We start from the raw sequence: 19,662 nt of genomic DNA, 5'->3' as shown, positions 1-19,662 counted from the left end.
GAATTAAGCTGTTCAAACATCCTTTATTCTGACACTTCTTGACTCTTAAAGCATCTTTATAAGGTGATGTTCTTTATTGCCATTATTAAAGCAGAAAATGCTCAAGTTATGTACAATTATAAAGTGCCCATATTGCTGTAGACACACATGAAATTTGGAATTTCAGCACAGCTTTTGGTGGTGAAATATGTCTTTGTGGCAATTCCTCCTTGTTGTCATATCTTGAAATTAAGAGCCTGCTCTAGTTGAAATAATAAAGCTCCCAGAGTCAGCAAGTCCTTTCTCTTTCCTTTGACTGTGAGAGCTCATGTTCAACCAGCTCCTTTTGGATTATTTTGCCAGATCATAGGAATGGAAATCTGTATGTGTGGACTGTTAGGGTGGGGAAGAAATGGAAGGCATGCCCAGCTGTCTTCCACCTAATTCTGCTGAGAAATGGTGTCTCTAGAGGAAAGATCAGTATATTGAAGATTGTTCCTGGTCCTAGGTAGAAAGTTGTCAGCCCTATTTATTTTTCCTTATTTGTCATAGAATCAAACTTTCCCACATTTTGGTGTCATGCAGTGTTGCTGCTGCTTGGCAATGTCATGTTAAGCTGACTCCCAGGATGGTTTGGGTTGTCTAGTTCCATCATGATATTAACATTTTGCTGACACTGACAATTCCTGAAAAATAATATCTCAAATTATTAAAGAACAAAGGGAAAACATTTCTCCAACTGCAAGGGCTTTCTCTCCTGTGAATTTCAAACCATTAATTACTAAACAAATAGATATATTAATATGTAAGCCAGAGAGGTAAAAAATATTTTTCCTTCTAAGTTTATGCAGTCCAAACATTAGATCAATACAACACAGTTAGTAACTATGCTTGTTTTGTGCTATATAAAAAAGCTTTTTGCATACAATTGTACAGTTTTTTTCAAATAACAGGTTCATTTTTTGTTTACTAACACTGTATAGCAGTGTTTATTTTTTCCAGAATTAAAATAATTTTAGATTAAATACAATCTTTGTAAATGATTGTGGTGTTTGGGTTTGTTTTTTTTTCAGATTTATTACTATCATAATGTGAAGTGCAGGAGGGAGATGTTTGACAAGGACATAGTAATGCTTCAGGTAACCACATATACCAGTTTGCATTTTTATCAAGCATTTTCCATATGCGTGTGTTTGTTCTTAGCTCCATCAGAACCCTTTAATGACAAAGAAAAAAAAGTCAATTTTTTGTGGAAGGCCTTCAATTTTCTTAATGTATCTGCATCATTATGGGATAATTGTGCAAGGAAATAACTGTTGTTGTAATCCTTATTTTTTAACTCTACTTAGGAAAGTCCAGCATATATAATGCTACTTCTTCCAGAATGTAATATTTTAACTAATGGGTTGCACTGTAGTAGCAATTGTGTGAGTCTGCATGTCTTCAGTAACATGCTCAGTGTATGCGTTGTCTCTTCTCCCTCCCTTCAAAGTTGACATCTACAATACTGAGTAGAAAGTGGAACCCCATATAGTAGTTTGTGATTTTTTTTTTCCTTGAGAAGAGATTTTGCAAATCTGGAAGTCTGTTTAGCTCTGACACTGATTCAATACTTCTACATTCGGAGCAATGTAAGCTAAAATTTACAGCTCAGGGTGCACAGTTCACTCGAGCAGCAAAATAATTTCTCAGGAAGTCCCTCAAATCTTACCTTAAGTTCACAATACCCAACAGGACACATATGCCCCAAGTTACTTCCGCTTTGAGACATGCTTCTCTGAGGCTTCATCTGCCACTGGTGTTTAATGATGATCTGCAGCTGCCCATTTGGGTAGATACCCTTTAGCTTTGTTGGAATGATCCCATTAGCAACAGTAAACTAATAGCAAATTTTTGTGATTGGCTGACTTAGATATCTTGTTTTGTAAACAGAAAAAACTTTAGCTGGTAGTTTTTGGAAATGGAAGTCAGTGTTTGTGGTGCATTAAAATGTTCTTCTTTCCAAGAAGATTTGGGAAGTTTCACTTTAAAATCTTCAGCCTTTCTTTTGAGGATTGGAATTTGTTTTTAAAATCTTCAGTGCTATATGCTAAGTGATATTATGCCTTCCAAAGGTTGAGCCAGCAGGAACAAGATTGGAGACAAAACCAACCAAACAAGTCTTTCACTGAATTTTATTTAGACAGTTTCAGATAGAAGGAATAAGCCTGAATATTTTATGTGATGAGTTTAAAAGGGCATCAGAAATTGTTGATAAAACATAGGATTCTGCTTGTCAAGCATACTGACACTTGTGTTTTTGGAGTCTCACTAGAGTAAGTATAAGACATTAAGTTTTCATGCCGAGAATTGAGAAAGGAACCAATTTCATAGGGAATATACTGTGAACATCATATATAAATATACAAACATGCTATAATAACAGTCTGTTTTCTGTTTATAATTTTCTTTTCTTTTAATAGACAGGTGTGTCTATGATGGATCCAAATCACTTCCTGATGATAATGCTGAGTCGCTTTGAACTTTATCAGATATTTAGTACTCCAGACTACGGCAAAAGATTTAGCTCAGAAAATACTAACAAGGTATTTTATGTATTAGTGAGATAGAAAATCTGCAGTTTTGTTTTTCAAAGTGTATCAGTTGCTCTTGTACTGAGACTGAGCAAAACCTATCCTATTTTAATTTCATTGGCTACTTTGAAATATGCATAAATATTTTTACCTGTCCAACTGGTAAATGTCAGAAAGTGTTGCATAATTTTTGCACTTGAGATTGCCATTCAGCATAGCTCAGTGTGGGAGTGCTAAGGGTGAAAACAACAATGTTTTTAACCACTGGAAAAAATATTTTCAGCGTATGGAATAATTATTTTAATTGAAAAATATAAATTCTTTTTTTTTTTACTTCAGGATGTCGTTCAACAAAATAATACTCTTATAGAAGAGATGCTGTACCTCATTATAATGATAGTTGGTAAGTTCAGAATATATTTAATTAATTTTTTAAATTTAGTCTCCTTAATGGTCTGGAATGAACAGTCTTCATTGTCATCTCAAGTTCAATTCTATTGTGAACTTCCTGTAGTTTTGACTTCTTTCTTAGGAGAAAAGCCTTGAAACTAACTTAGATTAATGCAATAAATTTTTGAACACAGAAATGGTGGGTGAACACAAAATTTCACATTCGGTGGCTTATTTTCCAGCCTATAACTTGCAGAGAAAGAGAAAAAAGTGTTTAAAAGCCTAAAAATGTATGCATTTTATTTCTGCAGGTGAAAGATTCAGTCCTGGAATAGGACAGGTAAATGCAACAGATGAAATCAAGCGAGAGATCATCCACCAGCTGAGCATCAGGCCAATGGCTCACAGTGAACTGGTAAAAGCATTACCAGAAGATGTAAGTAACTTGGCCTGGAGTGGGGAAGCAACTTGAACTTTATAAGGCTGATGGCTGAAACTTTTTGTACAAGTTCATGTCATTTAATGTGGAATGGGTCGAATGGGAGCAGCATGATTATGCTAAGAGCAGGGTTATCATGGGTACAGATTAATAATTCTCCTGGAGAGAGTAGGAAAGAGGTAAGGAAGGAACAACATATGAAAGACGCAGGAATCTGAGAGCTTCTTCAGTTCTTTTCTCTTTTTAATACTCTTCCTTGTCAGGCCATCTGGCTGACTGTCTCTGCAGTCTGCTTGTAAACCCTGAATTAGATGTATGGAAGTGGGTTGTTAGAACTATCCAGAAATATAAGCTGTTAATTTTTAATGCCTAACAATAAGTGAAAAGACATGGAATCAGAAATCAGACCCAGTATTATGACTTGTGTGACAAAAATGTTTCATTTGCATGAACAGAAGCATTTATCTGAATTCTATTATGAGTGCTTTTGTATGATAGCAAAGCTTCCTTTCCTTTTTAATATTTTTGTAGCAATCTTTTAAGTATTATTTCTGAAGACAGTTAAAATTCAATAGTTTATTTTTTACAGATAGATTCTGAAATACTTTGTTCTAAGTATTTTAAACTTCAAGAATTTGAAAAGTCAGATTTTAAAATTATTTAAAAGTAGTGTAAGGTTGCATGAAAGAGCAAACTAGGGTTTAAGCTAGAGTTCCAAATTTTATTGTCAGTTTTAAATACATTTTCCCTGGCATGTTAACTGCTGTGAATATGTATTGCAGGAAGGGGATGGGAATATTAAAAGGTAATTTGTGTATGAAGTAGTGTTATGTATTTGAGCTGATGTCTCCTGCTGGCTTCTGTGGTTGTTCTGCCATTTTTCAGTAACTTGTCTTTTTAGTTTTCCTATATTTATCTCAGTTTAAAGGCCTAGAAACCAGAAATATTGACTGTGTTTTCCAAAGATAAGCTGAGTAAACTAGCTTAGAGTTTTCTTCTGCTACTCTTAGATCCAAGTTTATTATGACAGTGAAAAACAGTAAAAATTAAGTACTTAGAACAGCATGACTTGTTAAAAATAGTTTTTACAGAGATAGTATTCCTGACCATATTTTCATGTTATGTGCTTTAGCGTTCTCTTGGGTGCCAGTAAAATGACTGAGTACTGCATCATTTTGCATGCTTACTGTAGTATTGTATGATATTTGAGTGTATTTAATCCAAGAACTACAGTAACTCAATGTCTTGCCTTTTCACTCAATTGTAGGAGAACAGAGAGACAGGAATGGAAAGTGTGATTGAAGAAGTGGCATGTTTCAAGTATGTTTCCCTCTATTCTAATATTTCAGCTTTAGAAAGATGTGCTGGTTTGAAGGTGAACCAGCAGGGGAAATGAACTCACCACGAGAGAGATTATAAGTCAGACCTAAAATTTAATAATAATATTACAATAACAACACTGACACACAAGGGAAATTGCTTTCAACTCACAATACCCCAGCAGTATAACCCAGTGTCCTGGGGCACAAACCCAAGGGGGTTTGTTTGCCCTTGTGCTGAGACCCCTGTGGTTCCCCCCAGTCCAGAGCAAAAGGAAATGAAAAACCTGTTGGTGCAGGCGAGGGCTGTGGTCTGGGAGAGAGCGGTGATCTCCTGCTGTCGAGGTCCTGCTGCTGCTCTGGATCCGACGAGAAGGTCCTGAGGTCTTCTTACCCACCCCTTATGTACCCTCAGGGAGCTCTCAGTCCCTCCCCCTGGGCGGGGACTCACACAATGGGTGATTAACTCTGGGAGCCAGGGGGTGTTGAACTGTTGATGGCCCATTAGCAGCTCCGCCCCCCTCAGGCTGGGTGTGAAGGTGATAATGGCTCCCTGGGCAGCTGCTGCTAATGGCCCATTGTCCTTGGGGAATGAATAGAGGGGGTAGAATACACAGCTTTGATCACCCCCACACAGGGTTAGCTGGTCCCTCCTGCTGAACTAGGACAAAATGGAATGGCTAAATTAGTGAAAATGAGAGAATAAAAGAAAAGGGGCTGGGTCGTGGTGATTTCCCATGACTTTACTCACATGTAAAATTGTTAATACTGTTACTTGAATTTTAGAATGCCTATAGAGCAGTGGTTTTTGTTTGTTCTAGTTAGCTGTGTGTTCTTGGATGTTAATAATCAACAGACATAAGGTGTGTGTTTTGGTTTTTTGCAGGAAGCCTGGATTAACAGGCAGAGGGCTGTATGAATTAAAACCAGAATGTGCCAAGAACTTCAATCTGTATTTCTATCACTTTTCAAGGGCAGAGCAGTCAAAGGTAACTAGTTGTCTGACTTCTGGAGTTTGTATCTTTCTTTGTTTGCCTTTTTCCAAAGCTTTGTTCTGGGAAGAAGTGTTATCAGCTGGATATTTGAGAACGTTAACAAAATTTGCCCAAGGTTTTGCAGTGCTTTCCGTGCCACTGGATCCTGTGCCCTGTACAGAGCTGTTGAAATCAGTGGGCCTTCAGGAGCTTGTCTGTGCCTTCTCTTACATCTTATCTTACTGAAAGTATTTAAAACAATCTGTATTTTCCATTACCTTTATGGAAATTGCCATTTTACCTCAGACTTTTCTTACAATATTATGCTAGAAAAAGAGTCCAGGCTGGCTCAAGATGAAAGATTAATTTTGAAGCTGCATGTCCTACTTTACAAGTAGAATGTAAGACAAACTGAGAAGATGTGAAAGCTTTCAAGATTATTTAAGGCTGGGAAAAAGGGGAAGAAACAGTAACAATGTAGTAAAGCATGAGTGCTTTTTTAGTAGTTTTATATTTGTACAGGCTTTGAGTAATGCTGGCATTGTTCTTCTGTTTCAGGCAGAGGAAGCACAAAGAAAGCTGAAAAGACAGAACAGGGAAGATACAGGTATTCCTTTTGGAGAGAAGATGGGAGAGGAGGGAATCACATATTGAGCAGTATATTGCCCTGACACTTAAGACTAACAGCCTGTTCCTGGGCTAGAGTAGACATTGGTTGAAAATGCAGCCATTTCTTTATGTTCCTTATGGCTATAACCAGGGAGCTGATCTGTCATGGAACCTGCCTCTGGAGAGCTTATTCCTTTGGCTTTTCTGTTACGCACAAGCCACGTTGAATGTTACAGCCTGTTATCAGTAATACTGTTTCATCCAGCAACTATATTCTGCCTTGGGATCATAGAATGGTTTGGGTTGAAAGGAGCCTTAAAGAGCATCTAGTTCCTACCCCTTGCCTTGGGTTAAGCTGTTCAGTCCGAGGTTTCATGTGGGTGTTGCAAATCTTGGAGAAATGTCAAACACACAAATTTCCCTTTCAGCGCTTCCACCGCCAGCTCTTCCTCCTTTCTGCCCGCTTTTTGCCAGTCTGGTTAATATTCTGCAGTCTGATGTGATGCTGTGCATTATGGGAACTATACTGCAGTGGGCAGTAGAACACAATGGCTATGCCTGGTCAGAGTCCATGCTGCAAAGGGTATGGGGATTTTATTTAAAATAATGCTTGTGCTAATGAAGGAATATTTATTTTAGCGTTTTAAGATGGTTTTATAGATTTGAGTTCATTACTTGGTGTCTGAAATATCCAGAATACTCTGAATGAGAAATAAATGGTGTTTACTGGTACACAAAACTAGGTAAATCCTTCTGTCTCCAGTGCAATTTATTTTCAAAAGTGAATAGAAGACCCAAGTAATTTATAATGAGATGCACAAAAAAGGAAAGAACTCTGCTTGAATCAGTTGAAATAGTGTTTATTGTGGTAGGGAACCAGTTAATCTGAGTTACTGCATATTAAGTAGGCAATGTTTTTTTTTTCTTGATGTTCATTTGCTTATTTTCAGTTTAAGCTAAATCATTTTAGAAAAAAAAATCACAGAAGTCCACAAAAGAATTTTCTAACTTGAAAATGTAGAAACTTTGGGAAACTTAACTTGAGCTGTTTGCTCCTCACTGTTCATAATGGTCTTTAGAAATCTGAAGGGTTACTATAGATTTTGGCATCATGATCATTTTCTGGGGTGTGCAGAGATGAACATGAACTGCCATCAAGGGGCTGTTCATACTGATCAGGGTTGTTAGTTTAGAGTCCAACCCCAAACTTTTCAAAAATACCAATGGGTTTTTACATAACATTTTGCAATGAAACCCCCAGTTTTGAACCTGACTATGAATTTTATGACGTTTAGTCCTATTGAGTGTATATTACCTTTATAGTTAGATTTAAACTAACATAAGCAATTCTGTCTAACTCAAAAAAGTTGCAAATGGAACACTATGTCAGTATTATAAATAACAACAAAAATTGAAGAATGTAGTTATGTTTAGGTAATGTAAGAATGCTATGCTTTGGAGTAACTGGATAAGATTTTATTTTTATTTCTATAAACTGAACTACAACATTCTTATTCTCCGAAATGCAAAATTCATTAGGGATCTATCACGTGCTCAGAAAATCATGGCACTTTGATGTTGCCATGCAGTTGGACTGTATGTTTCCCAAGTCAGCCATTCTTATCTTCTTGGAAGCACATGCAAAGGTTGATATGAGACCTCTGCGGAAGGAAATGGCCCATATTCAATTAGACCTTGTTAAATAGATGTAATAGACTGAGGAACAATTGATTGTTTAATTAAATTTAAAAAACTTCAAGACTCTCATCAGGTCTTACCAGTTTCTCTGTATATACTTAGACTGTTGCATTCCAGTTGTGTTACAGATTTTCAGGTGATTATCCTTTCCTTACATAGGTTTCAGTGTTCATTTTGGTTATTCAGTAATGTTTTATGTCTAGAGCATCCTGCCAATTTGCATAGAGTTGCAAAATGGCTGATTCAGCATGACAAAGTTCACCACCAAGATTAAAGTATTTCAGCTTTAAATGCCATTCAGACTATTATAGACCTAAATAGGGAAATTCCATTCTTTAGGTGCAAGGAGATTACAGCTTTTCACTGACATAAAAATTAGCATTACTTTAAAATGTGTTTCTAGAGAGAATAAATTCAGTTTAAAAATTTTAAATTTTTGTCAGTAAATTTTGTATGTCAAAAAGGATTTAAAGCGTGCAAAGTACTTCTCTCTGTAGACTTGCAATAGTAACATGGTGTTGCCAGGGGGAAAGCTAAGAAGCAGTGACTTGTCACTCACTACTCAGGACAGCAAACAAAAAGATACAACTAGTACAATGAGGTTTTTATGTGGCAAAGTTCCAAACAAACGCCTTTGCTCCTGTATAATGTAGGTTTGGAATTCTGTATATAGAAATAACTGCCGATATATTCTTATTATCTAATTGTATTGTAAGACTTCCCTGTCTCTTAATTAATTACATAAACTATATAATGAGATTATATGAATTACTTAGGGAAAGAACTAAAATTCATCATTTTTACCTAGGTTTTGCATTTAATTGGAATGGCACTACAAGAAGAAAAACAGCATCTGGAGAATCTCAGTGAGGAAAATGTTGTAACATTTACCTTCACTCAGAAAATATCAAGTATGCCTTTCTTTTCAAATATATAGCAAATCTGAAATAACTGAAAGTGCCAGGATCTCGTATTTTATTCTTCTGAAGCAGAAGACTATATTTGTTTATCCATCAAAATTTTACCAAGTTGACTGTAGATAATGCACTTTACATATGTGTGGGTTTTGTGATGATAGCACTACTAAAGGCATTTTCTAGAGAAATCCTAAAGTTGAGTAATTCCCACTAAACTTGATTCAGGTTACCTTTTAAGTGGCCTCTCAACAATTTCTGTACAGGATTAGATGCAATTGGAGAAATGGTAGTTGCATTCTTAAAGAGTCTTTTTATCGTGATTCTCCTTTGCATCTTTTAACTAGTGCCTCTAGTTTTGCTATCATATGAAAGTTGCTAAGACTCTTCCTTTTAAAATAGTGGGAAATAAAATCTTGGAATTTCTACATGTCATCTCCTAAGATGAAAACAGCAAGGGAGTACATACCATGCATTTATCTTACAAGAAAACACTGTCAGTGAGGAGGACTTTCAGGATTTAGAGGTTCTTCATGAAAATGTTTGTGATGGGGGGAATTAAAAGTTATGTATTGAGACTGTTGGTTGAAGAAATCCTTCAGCTACTGAACAAGTTTTGGGGCCTTTTGTTTTTAGTGTTAGTGATGATTAATTTTTCAGGTAATGGTATAATCAGGTACTGTTGTAATTTTTTCTCAGAACCAGGAGAGGCACCCAGTAATTCCCCCAGCATACTGGCTATGCTAGAAACACTGCAGAATGCACCTCATCTGGAAGTGCACAAGGATATGATCAGATGGATATTGAAGGTAAATATATTTTATTTTACCACAGAAAATATGGAAATAAGACTTTTGAAACTTTCCTAATTATATTGTGGTGATATCCTTATTTCCCATGTTGATTTGTTGTACCTATATTTTTGCTCTTCTGGATTCCAACATTGCATGTTATCTGGCCAGCATTATGGTACACACAGTTATATTCTTACTTCATAGAAGAATTAAATGTTATATTTTTTTCTTACAGACTTTTAATACTATTAAAAAGCTAAGAGAAAGCTCTTCTTCAAGTCCCGTGGCTGAAACAGAAGGAAATATTATGGAGGAGGTAAAAGCAAGATGTAACAACAGTTGACTGACCTAGAACAGGTCGTGGTTGTCACTACCCAAGAGCTGTATTTTTAATTGTAGCTATAAGTCAAAGATGGGAAAAATCAATACTTTCTGAAATTCTGTGTCAAAGCTCAAACGCATTTGTTTGAAAGGCCTCTTGGTAGGGTTCCTTGACCATTTTTGTTTTACGTTTTGTAGTTTCCAAATCTTTTGCAAATTTACTCCTTAGAAGTGCATGTGTTACTGATTAGAGCATGAAGTGTTTTTGCTCTTCCCATAATTTCAGACTCCATGGAAAGCTGCTAAAAGAAATGGTATCTCTGTGTTTTTACCATGCAGGTTATTCAAGATAAGCTCTGCCAATTTGCTTGACTCAACATGGCACTCTAAATACTACACAGACCTTGGAGCACTTTAGTGCATTTAGGATTATAGGTCATATGGAGGGAGAGCAACACTAGAGACGAGACCTGTCACTTTCTTAGCTTTTTATCTTATGAGTGCTTAAAGGAAAGATAAATACAAAATACAGTTAAAGGTTGAGGGGAGGAGGTTACCCTTCTGGATCTGCAGTTCTACCTGGCATTGAAGACAAGCTAAAGAAAAGAGGGCAAAAAATAACTCTTTGGTAGACTTTTCTTGTGTCTTTTTATGAGATTTTCATTGTTTGGAAGTTAGTACAAGTTACACATAGTAATAGCTAAAATTTGGAGGTTAGTCCACGTTACACCAAGCAGTAGCAAAAGTAAATTACCTGTTGCAACAAGATTTTAAAAATGACTGAGTGTACAATACAATTTCAGAGTTCACGTGATAAAGACAAAGCTGAAAGGAAGCGAAAGGCTGAGATTGCCAGATTGCGGAGGGAAAAGATCATGGCCCAGATGTCTGAGATGCAACGGCACTTCATTAATGAAAATAAAGAACTCTTTCAGCAAACTTTGGATGAGCTGGATAGTTCAACTTCTGGAGTATGTGAAAATAGGTAAAGGAATCTCATTCAGTTTTTTTCCATTCATTTTAACATGAAATTGTCCTATTGTTACTTCTTTAAAAAGTTCTTTATTTTGGCTCGATGGAAAACTTTTTGTAAGTTTTTGAGACAAAAAAAGCCAGCACTAAATGGAATGCTTTTCTCCCCTTCTCTGTCAAAATGGTTGGATAAATATTGATTCCTCCCTTGTCCTGTCCTCATACTTCTCAACAGAAACAGGCAAATAATTTTTGTACAAAATCATCCAGTAAATTATTAATAATACTGAAGAAATGATGCTGTTAAACATAGTAAATTAGAAATAGCTGATTATATGTCTGCTGATGATCTGGAAGAAAATCCGTATGTAGCTGGAGATACGAATTGCAGTATGCTAATGATTTGGTGGGGAAGTGGAAAGTGTTCTCAAAATTCATGTCAAACACTTAAGAGACGGGGATGATGGAGGGCTGCACATTTAATTTCTGTGTTAAACTGGAATGGATTATACTATTGGGAGAGTATGATTTTTTTCAGGAAAATATATGCTATTCCTGGGAACATAGGGATTGTTGTATAAATGCCCGGAATCCTTTTTGTCAGAGAGCATTTATCATAAATCTGGAAAACTCATTCATCACACTTAAATCATGATCTGAATTGGAATGTTTTTCAAATAATTGCTTACTAATATTCTTTGATTATTCTAGCCCTGTAATTTCAGATGCAAAACTCACAGCCTTGGGACCAGAGCAAACTAGAGTAGCTGAACCCAGGCAGATTGTTATGTGTATATTGTGTCAGGAGGAGCAAGAAGTGAAAGTGGACAGCAGGGCTATGGTCTTGGCAGCATTTATCCAGCGATCAACTGTGTTGTCTAAAAATAGAAACAAAATTACTCCAGACCCTGGTAAGTACTGTTCATAGTTGTCTTTAATATTAAATAGTGTAGGAGTCACTGTGACAACCTTATGTGTTCCTAGAGACAGTGACGTAGCCTTCTTATGTTACCTGTTTGTGAAGGGCTTCTTTGTGATTAATGGCAACACTCCTTGTATTTTTAGTGAGATAGGAATGTGTGTTCTAAATAATGTAAATCACTTTGAAGCATGATACAAATGTTCGGCCATTCATTTGTGACGAGTTATTTATTATTGTTAAAAAACCCCTTAAAATCAGAAGTGTTTGTTCTTCAACCATGTCTGTAACATGAGATAGGAGGTATTGATACAAAGCTGTAAACACACAAGATGTACATTTTCTTTCTCTCAGTTATGTCCTCTGAAATGCCTCTTAGTGATAATGAAAGAATCTTGGATTTAGGTACTTGGTGAAACAGACCACAGTGACCAGTGACGTTGTTACAAAGGCTTCTCTGGATTCTGTATATGTATGTATGGCCAAACTTCGCAAACGAAGATTTGGGAAGGGCTGCCCCACGTGGGTGTGCCCTTCCAGCCTGCGCAGTGGATTTTTAAGTGAGGCTCAGCGTGCGCAGAACTGGCCCCACCGTTTAAGTCCTGAGGTTCATCTGCCACGGCCGAGCGAGCTTGGACGGTGCCAGTGAAGTCCTCAGGACTAGAACCTACAGCACCCGGCATTTCCCAGGAGGTCTCCCATCCAAGTACTAATCCGGGGCTGACCCTGCTTAGCTTCCGAGATCTGAATATGTAAACACATAGCAAATCTCTGCACTGAATTGTTTTGTGCTCTCACTCTGAGGATTAATGTTCTTGGACTCACTGTTTGATGGTACTGAACCACCAAAGCTGCAGGTACATCTTTGGGGGTTTTATCAAGGCCCAGCACTTCCAAAAGCTTAGTTTGAAGTCTCAAGTACAGCACACACACTCAAAACAAAATTGCATGATACTTGTAAATGATCTAAACAGTTTAAAGTTGTTGTGGATTAGTAATGTGTTCTAGGCTCCCTCAAATGAGTTATACTTCCGTGATAAATAATAATATTGTGATGGTGGTAACATCAATCTGCTGTTAAGTCTTTTGATAAATGTTTATTTCAAACTTGTTCTGTTTTGTTTTAAATACAGAAAAGTATGACCCGTTATTCATGCACCCAGATCTGTCATGTGGAACCCACACGGGTAGCTGTGGGCACATTATGCATGCTCATTGTTGGCAAAGGTAAAAGGCTATATTTAAGTTTTTAGTCCAAATATCATGATATGTTATTATGTTATATGATCGATTTGGGTTCAAAATAATTATCATTTGCTGTCCGTCATCTTGGTAGAGTAGAATACAAAGTCATACATAGCAGCCTTCATTCCACTTCCTTGTTTATCCCAATGCACAATTCCCTGTGGTGCACATGTATGTGAACACTGAAGCTCAGAGTTTTTGGGGTTTTTTTGCAGTTCAGTGATAGATACATTTTTGCTCCTTCTTCTGCTCTCTACTAGAGTTTTAAATGACAGTGCATCCGTTGCACTTTTAATTCCTCCAACATATTTAATTTGAGGTAGAAACATCTGCAACCTAGTTCATCTTCAACACAAACTCCATTTTATCCTTTGTTCTGAGCATTTTAATAAAGCCTTTTCGAGTTATTTTTATTCTTTGATTTTTGGAGGTGTATTAACACGCTGTGTGGTCCAGCGCCACATGACAAATGCAAAATATTTGAGCCTCTTGACTTCAGTTAGGCCCTTGCTTTGATCCTTGGCATGAAGTGCCTAATTTCAAATTCTGCTTTGTGTGTGAAGAGTGTTAGGAGCTCCCAGAGATTGTGTGGCTACAAGCACAGGCAGGTTTCATTTGTGGTCTTTGGTATCACTGCCCACAGTTCTGTGTGGTTGCAGTTATCTCCTGGAAATGCCCTTAGATGCCTGTGTTCAGATCATTTTGGGCATGGTTTGGCATGGTTTAAACCACATCAGAAGGTTCTGGAATAGCAGATACATTTAGCAAAGCAGTGAATTTAATTTCTTTTCCATAGAATATCAGCCACTAGTTGCTACTCTGTTTTGATTGGGGTCTGTAATGGATAATGCTTATGACATCTCCCTAAAAATTTGATGTAAAAATGAGGGCTTTTTTCCTTTTAATCCTTCAACTTTCTCTCTGCCACGTCTTCTTTTTTCCTAAATGGAAATGGCTTAGGTCTTAAACATGATTTTAACAGCCCAGTGAACTTCAGCACTTAATTTTGGCAGCCAAAAACTGGGAATAGCGTGCAGGTAGTAATAGTTTATCAGTCAGAGGGTAGAGCTTTTTCCTTCAGATAATTCTTTTACTTATATCTGGGAAAAGGCAAAACTGTCTTCCTGAGAATTCTTGAATTGGTATGTTAATATTTTAATAATTTGCCACTAATACCTTGCTATTTTCTAAAGGTATTTTGATGCAGTCCAGGCAAAAGAGCAACGAAGACAACAGAGGTTGCGAGTGCACACAAGTTACGATGTAGAAAATGGTGAATTCCTTTGCCCACTTTGTGAGTGCTTAAGCAACACAGTTATTCCTCTGCTTCCACCACCAAGAGCTTTGTTTAACAGGTCTGTTTGGTTTATAAATGTCCTCAGTAAATGTAAAGAATAAGGTCCCAAACAAACTACACCCCAGAAAACCCCTCCCAAATGTTTATTATCTTCTGTTTTGATAAACTCAAATGGATTGCCTGCCCACCTGTTTTGGTTTCTGGATTTTACTTTGTTATTGTGTATTACAGAATTTAGAGTATAAAAGGACAGGAAATCATAGAACCTGCAGAAAATGAACTGAATGTAGAAAAATACATGGGCAGCAGAGAAAAGGGCCTGTTGAGAAACAGAGCATGGAATGCCTCAACTAATAATTCTGTATATAAATTGTTTTTAATGGTTTGTTTGTTGTGGGTTTTTTTGATAGGTTAGACTTTTCAGGCCAACCAAACCTAACTCAATGGATCAAAACAGTATCCCAGCAAATAAAAGCACTGCATTTACTTCGAAATGAAGATTCTGCAAGTAAGTGTGAAGAAATCTATATATTTGTATGTGAAAATGTTACAATATTTATGGAAAAGAACTGAGCATATTGGTTCTACCACAGTGGATTGAGAGATGATGCCATAATTGGCAAGAGCAGCTTGGAATTTCCATTTTTGGTGATGTGCTTCTGCACCGTTCTAGAATGTAAAAATCATGTATAGGTGAATAATCAGTGATTTATTACTTTTTGTTTGTCCAGGCCATTCTGGTAATTCAGAAAAAATGGATCAGCTGCAATTACCTGAAGGATTTAGACCAGATTTCAAACTGAAGTATGTATTTACATCTTAATGAATCATTAAAAATTTGTCATGAAACGGTAACCTGAAAATAGAATCTCACTTCTGTGCTAGAAGGTCTCAATAATTAAGGCAAATATATGAATTTTGCTTAAATTAGAAAAATTCATCACATTATTTGGTATTGAAGTCCAACCCATAAATCCTAAGTAATGCACTAGAATTTCAGAGGTGGATGTATTAAGTGGTTGTGCAGAGAAGATACTGTAGTTAATACATTTTGTCATAAAAATTAAGCTTTGTACTACTTATAACTCGACTAGGGATTCATCATTATAACCAGCACAACATGTGAAACATGAAGGAAGACTGAGAAATGGAGAGTGTGCTAATATGTATTTTCAGCTATTATGGTGTGCTTGTATTTGGTTCTACCCTTTCTTCACTTGAAGAGAAAGTAATAAAACTTGTTACATGGACCAGACATTTGTCTGCCACCTGCACACAAAGATGCAAAACACCTATCCCAGCTGATCACAGATTTCACTACCAGTCACACAGATTTCTTGTAATTTAGCCATAACTGTATTATCTTTGAAGACTTAATATACTTAACTGTTGGGGTCACCCCTTAGTCCCAAGCAGGGGCACCGCGTGGATGACGGTCAGAAGAGCTCAGGCGCAGCAGACATCAGAAGGCTTGATCAGAAGCCTCACAAGGCTTTATTCAAGATAGATTCACAGACAGATCCTCATAGCTCATAGTAGCAGTAGTAGAAGTACTTCCTAGAAGTTCCTATTACATCATCTAACTCTCACTCAATAACATCCACGCTCTTTCTACCCTCTCCCATCCAACATGCCATGACACTATTGGTTAACCAATTCACCTTCCATACACCACAGCCTCTCATTGGTAACAGGACCACACACACACCAGGGTAGCTCTCTTCTCTTTAAGGTTGCACTCCAAACAGCTTTCCTTAAGGGATGCACTCACTGTCACCTCTGTCTGTAATTGTGTTACCAAAGAGGCTGCAGTAATTAATCTTCTACAGGGCCCTTGTAGAAGACTACCCGCACCTGATGATAATGTCACCACAGTTGTCAGAATCACAAAGCTTAGTTTTCCCATAAAGACTCCTTCAGTTCTAACCCATCTCTAGTTCATCCTTAAAGCTCTTTGTTCAGCTACATTCATTCCTCATTCATTCCTCACTCATCATTCTTCATTCACTTTTTCCACATTTTCTGTTTTTCTTTTCTTTTTTCTTTTTTTTTTTCCATTTATTTAACACTTTTTCTCTTCTTTTCTTTCATTTTTTTCACTTTTTTCATCACATGCACCAGTAAGAAAAACCTCAGCTGCAGTAGACCACGGTAAACTTAACATCATTTTCTAGCAGTACCAGTTACCCCATGCTATAGATGTTGTATTGCTCCATATCCAGTTAACACCATACTACTTCCTTAACACCTTAATTTTCTGCATTCTTAATTTTCTTAGCACACCAAACCATAGTATGACTCTGTTTCAAGTTAACACCACTCATTTTACATTACCAGATGTTCACCTGCAAGAACAAACCCAAACCACATAAGCTGAACTATTATTTGTCTTGATCTGCTTTGTTATTTCCAGCACTGCAACAGCTCTTGTCCATCATTGATCTTGACCTGTAGAGACAAAAAAAGCCAGAAACCTTTTCCCAGTTATTAACTGTTCACACATAATATTAACTGTCCACACTGCTTTTCACCCTTTTATCAAAAGTCCAGTTCACCCCTCTAGGTTTCTTTGCTGTTCTCTTCTTCTTCTCCGTTTTCTCCTTCTCTGAGAGGTGCTTTGCTTCAGTCACGTTCTCTGTGATTGACTGCAGGACTTCTGTCCCGAGGCATTTGCCTTTAGCTGCACTGCAAGTGAGCTACAGCTGCTGTGCATCACCGTCCACCCATTTCAGCTGCTTACTTTTGTCGCTTTGGTGATGACCTCAGAGCCACCAGGTGTTGTTTTGACTACAACACCCAGAAGTCCCTTTACAACTGATGGCCTTCAATGCCCAGCATTCTTTGCAAGAGCCGACACCCATGACGTGGAGAGACCTCCCTGGGGGTGTTACCCTTGCCCCTCCCCATGAAGACGTGCCCTCCTTCTCTGTGGGGTTCGACGCCATCTTGAAATACGCAGCAAAAAATTCCTCATCTCATGCAAAGTTATCAACATGCAGCAAATCAGCTTTTCATAGTCTCTCAGAGTGCAAAATTGACCCAAACACAAACTTAAAGCAGCATTTTTTGGTAAGAAAGAGCTTCTCCCCAGTATTAGCAGGCAACACAACTTTATGGCGATAATAAAACTACCTCTCTCCTCCCTCCTTTGTTTTTCTGACCTGGATTGTTACCTTCTTATCAGTTCGGCATGTCAGAGTCCTTGTGCTGATTAGTTCTAGCTCTATTGGCAGCACCTTGATTTACTACGCAGAACCGAAAACCTTCTCCAAGTTAACTCTTTCTTACAGCATGAGACTTTTTTAAGTGAACAGTTTCTTAGCTTTCCTACCCTTAAAGCATGTGTTAACAGTCCTTTCTTTTGATCTACCTTATCTTTGCCTTTTCTTCCTTGCTTCTTAAGTCCATTTACTGTCCTTAATCATTCTATATCATACTCTTCTATGTGCTGTGCCATCATATATCTTAGAGCGACCATTACCTCGTTCACTTTAAGTGAGAAGGAGCAAGGCCCAATTCCCAAACCCCCTCTCGAAGTTTTAGGCCTGTTTGCTCAATCTTCATCTCTAAGCATGTTCTGTTTTCTTTACCAGAACTTGGTTATCCCTGAGTTCGTTGTACCTCTAAACCAGAGGTGATAGAGAAAAATGGTAGAGATCCAAGATTTTATATCATTAGAGCCAAGGTTTTACAGGTTTGACAGGTCATGTCACTAAACAAAGAAAAGGCAGAAGTCCAACAGTGATGAAGATACTTCAAGACCACCCCAAGAGATGAAGTCAGGAGACCACTACCCAAATTTGAAGCCAAAAGGAAAGCTCCGCCCAAGATTCCGCCCAGTCATATATATAGAAATTAGAGGGTGTTAACTATGAACTTAAGACTATAATATAGCTTATTTTCCACAAACAAGTTAGGGAAGTTTTTGCCCAGTATGAGCTGGCTTGCCTCCAACGTTGTCAATGAATACCTTGCTGCTATTAGAATTCAAAGGTTTTCAATTAGCAGTTATTTTTACAGCGTTTTCGCTTATCAAACCAGTCTTACACTCTTCTCTCGAAATCTACCATCTCTTTGGATTGCTCCTTGTGGCTCACCTGAAAAAACTCCAGGTGTTCTCTTTCTTCGTCGATGAATTTTTTCCGCACCCCCCTGGCGGCTTTTCCGAGATAACCGTCACAGCGAAAAACTTCCATAAATTCCGCAGTGCAACAGCTTTTCTGTCACGGCCATCCCGGTGTATATCTTTTAAATTCCATGAATCCACGGCTTTTCCGCGACCTTGGTCACGGCGAATACTCAGCTACACTAAGAGATACTGTCATCCTTTACCTTCAGGAGGTTGTCTCCATCATCAATCACCCACCAGCTCATTGCCACCTTGGCACGTCAGGGGTCACCAAGTGTTGGGGTCACCCCTTAGTCCCAAGCAGGGGCGCAGTGTGGATGACGGTCAGAAGAGCTCAGGCACAGCAGACATCAGAAGGCTTGATCAGAAGGCTCACAAGACTTTATTCAAGATAGATTCACAGACAGATCCTCATAGTTCATAGCAGTAGTAGTAGAAGTACTTCCTAGAAGTTCCTATTACATCATCTAACTCTCACTCAATAACATCCACGCTCTTTCTACCCTCTCATATCCAACATGCCACTGGTTAACCAATTCACCTTCCATACACCACAGCCTCTCATTGGTAACAGGACTACACACACACCAGGGTAGCTCTCTTCTCTTTAAGGTCGCACTCCAAACAGCTTTCCTTAAGGGGTGCACTCACTGTCACCCTCCGCACTTAACACTAAAAAATTATTGGTTCCAATCAAATAATCAAACAATAATTTGGAACATATCTGTCACAAAAAAGAGGTTACAGAATACCAGATCAAAAGAAGGATATTGAAGTTGTCCCTTAAATTTTAAAAGGTCAGCTTTTAGTCTATGGGATGAATCACAGAATCATAGAACCATAGAATTTTTTGGGTTGGAAAAGACCTCCGAGATCATCAAGTCCAACCCTTGGGCCAACTCCAGTCCATTTACCAGATCATGGCACTCAGTGCCACATCCAATCTCAGTTTAAAAACCTCCAGGGATGGTGAGTCCACCACCTCTCTGGGCAGCCCATTCCAATGCCTGATTACTCTCTCTTTAAAGAATTTTTTTCTGATATCCAACTTAAATTTCCTCTGTCAGAGCTTGAGCCCGTGCCCCCTTGT

The 19,662-nt window shown here is 37.8% G+C and overlaps 1 protein-coding gene across 2 annotated transcripts in view; it reads left to right on the top strand.

Annotated features, from left to right (window-relative positions):
* UBR2 (ubiquitin protein ligase E3 component n-recognin 2) overlaps nt 1-19,662 on the top strand; it is a 62,174-nt gene that overhangs the window by 30,585 nt on the left and 11,927 nt on the right. For both annotated transcript variants that reach the window (XM_071577714.1, XM_071577723.1), the window contains exons 18-34: nt 1,053-1,118; nt 2,442-2,564; nt 2,892-2,955; nt 3,254-3,378; nt 4,649-4,701; nt 5,587-5,689; nt 6,233-6,281; nt 6,712-6,866; nt 8,790-8,892; nt 9,595-9,704; nt 9,925-10,005; nt 10,814-10,995; nt 11,694-11,893; nt 13,035-13,128; nt 14,340-14,501; nt 14,854-14,951; nt 15,175-15,247. In XM_071577714.1, the coding sequence (XP_071433815.1) occupies nt 1,053-1,118; nt 2,442-2,564; nt 2,892-2,955; nt 3,254-3,378; nt 4,649-4,701; nt 5,587-5,689; nt 6,233-6,281; nt 6,712-6,866; nt 8,790-8,892; nt 9,595-9,704; nt 9,925-10,005; nt 10,814-10,995; nt 11,694-11,893; nt 13,035-13,128; nt 14,340-14,501; nt 14,854-14,951; nt 15,175-15,247 (1,841 nt within the window). The remainder of the gene's footprint in view (nt 1-1,052; nt 1,119-2,441; nt 2,565-2,891; nt 2,956-3,253; nt 3,379-4,648; nt 4,702-5,586; nt 5,690-6,232; nt 6,282-6,711; nt 6,867-8,789; nt 8,893-9,594; nt 9,705-9,924; nt 10,006-10,813; nt 10,996-11,693; nt 11,894-13,034; nt 13,129-14,339; nt 14,502-14,853; nt 14,952-15,174; nt 15,248-19,662) is intronic.

Source organism: Pithys albifrons, chromosome 2, assembly GCF_047495875.1.
Source record: "Pithys albifrons albifrons isolate INPA30051 chromosome 2, PitAlb_v1, whole genome shotgun sequence".
Lineage (NCBI taxonomy): Eukaryota > Metazoa > Chordata > Aves > Passeriformes > Thamnophilidae > Pithys > Pithys albifrons.
This window is presented reverse-complemented; position numbering and strand designations above follow the sequence as displayed.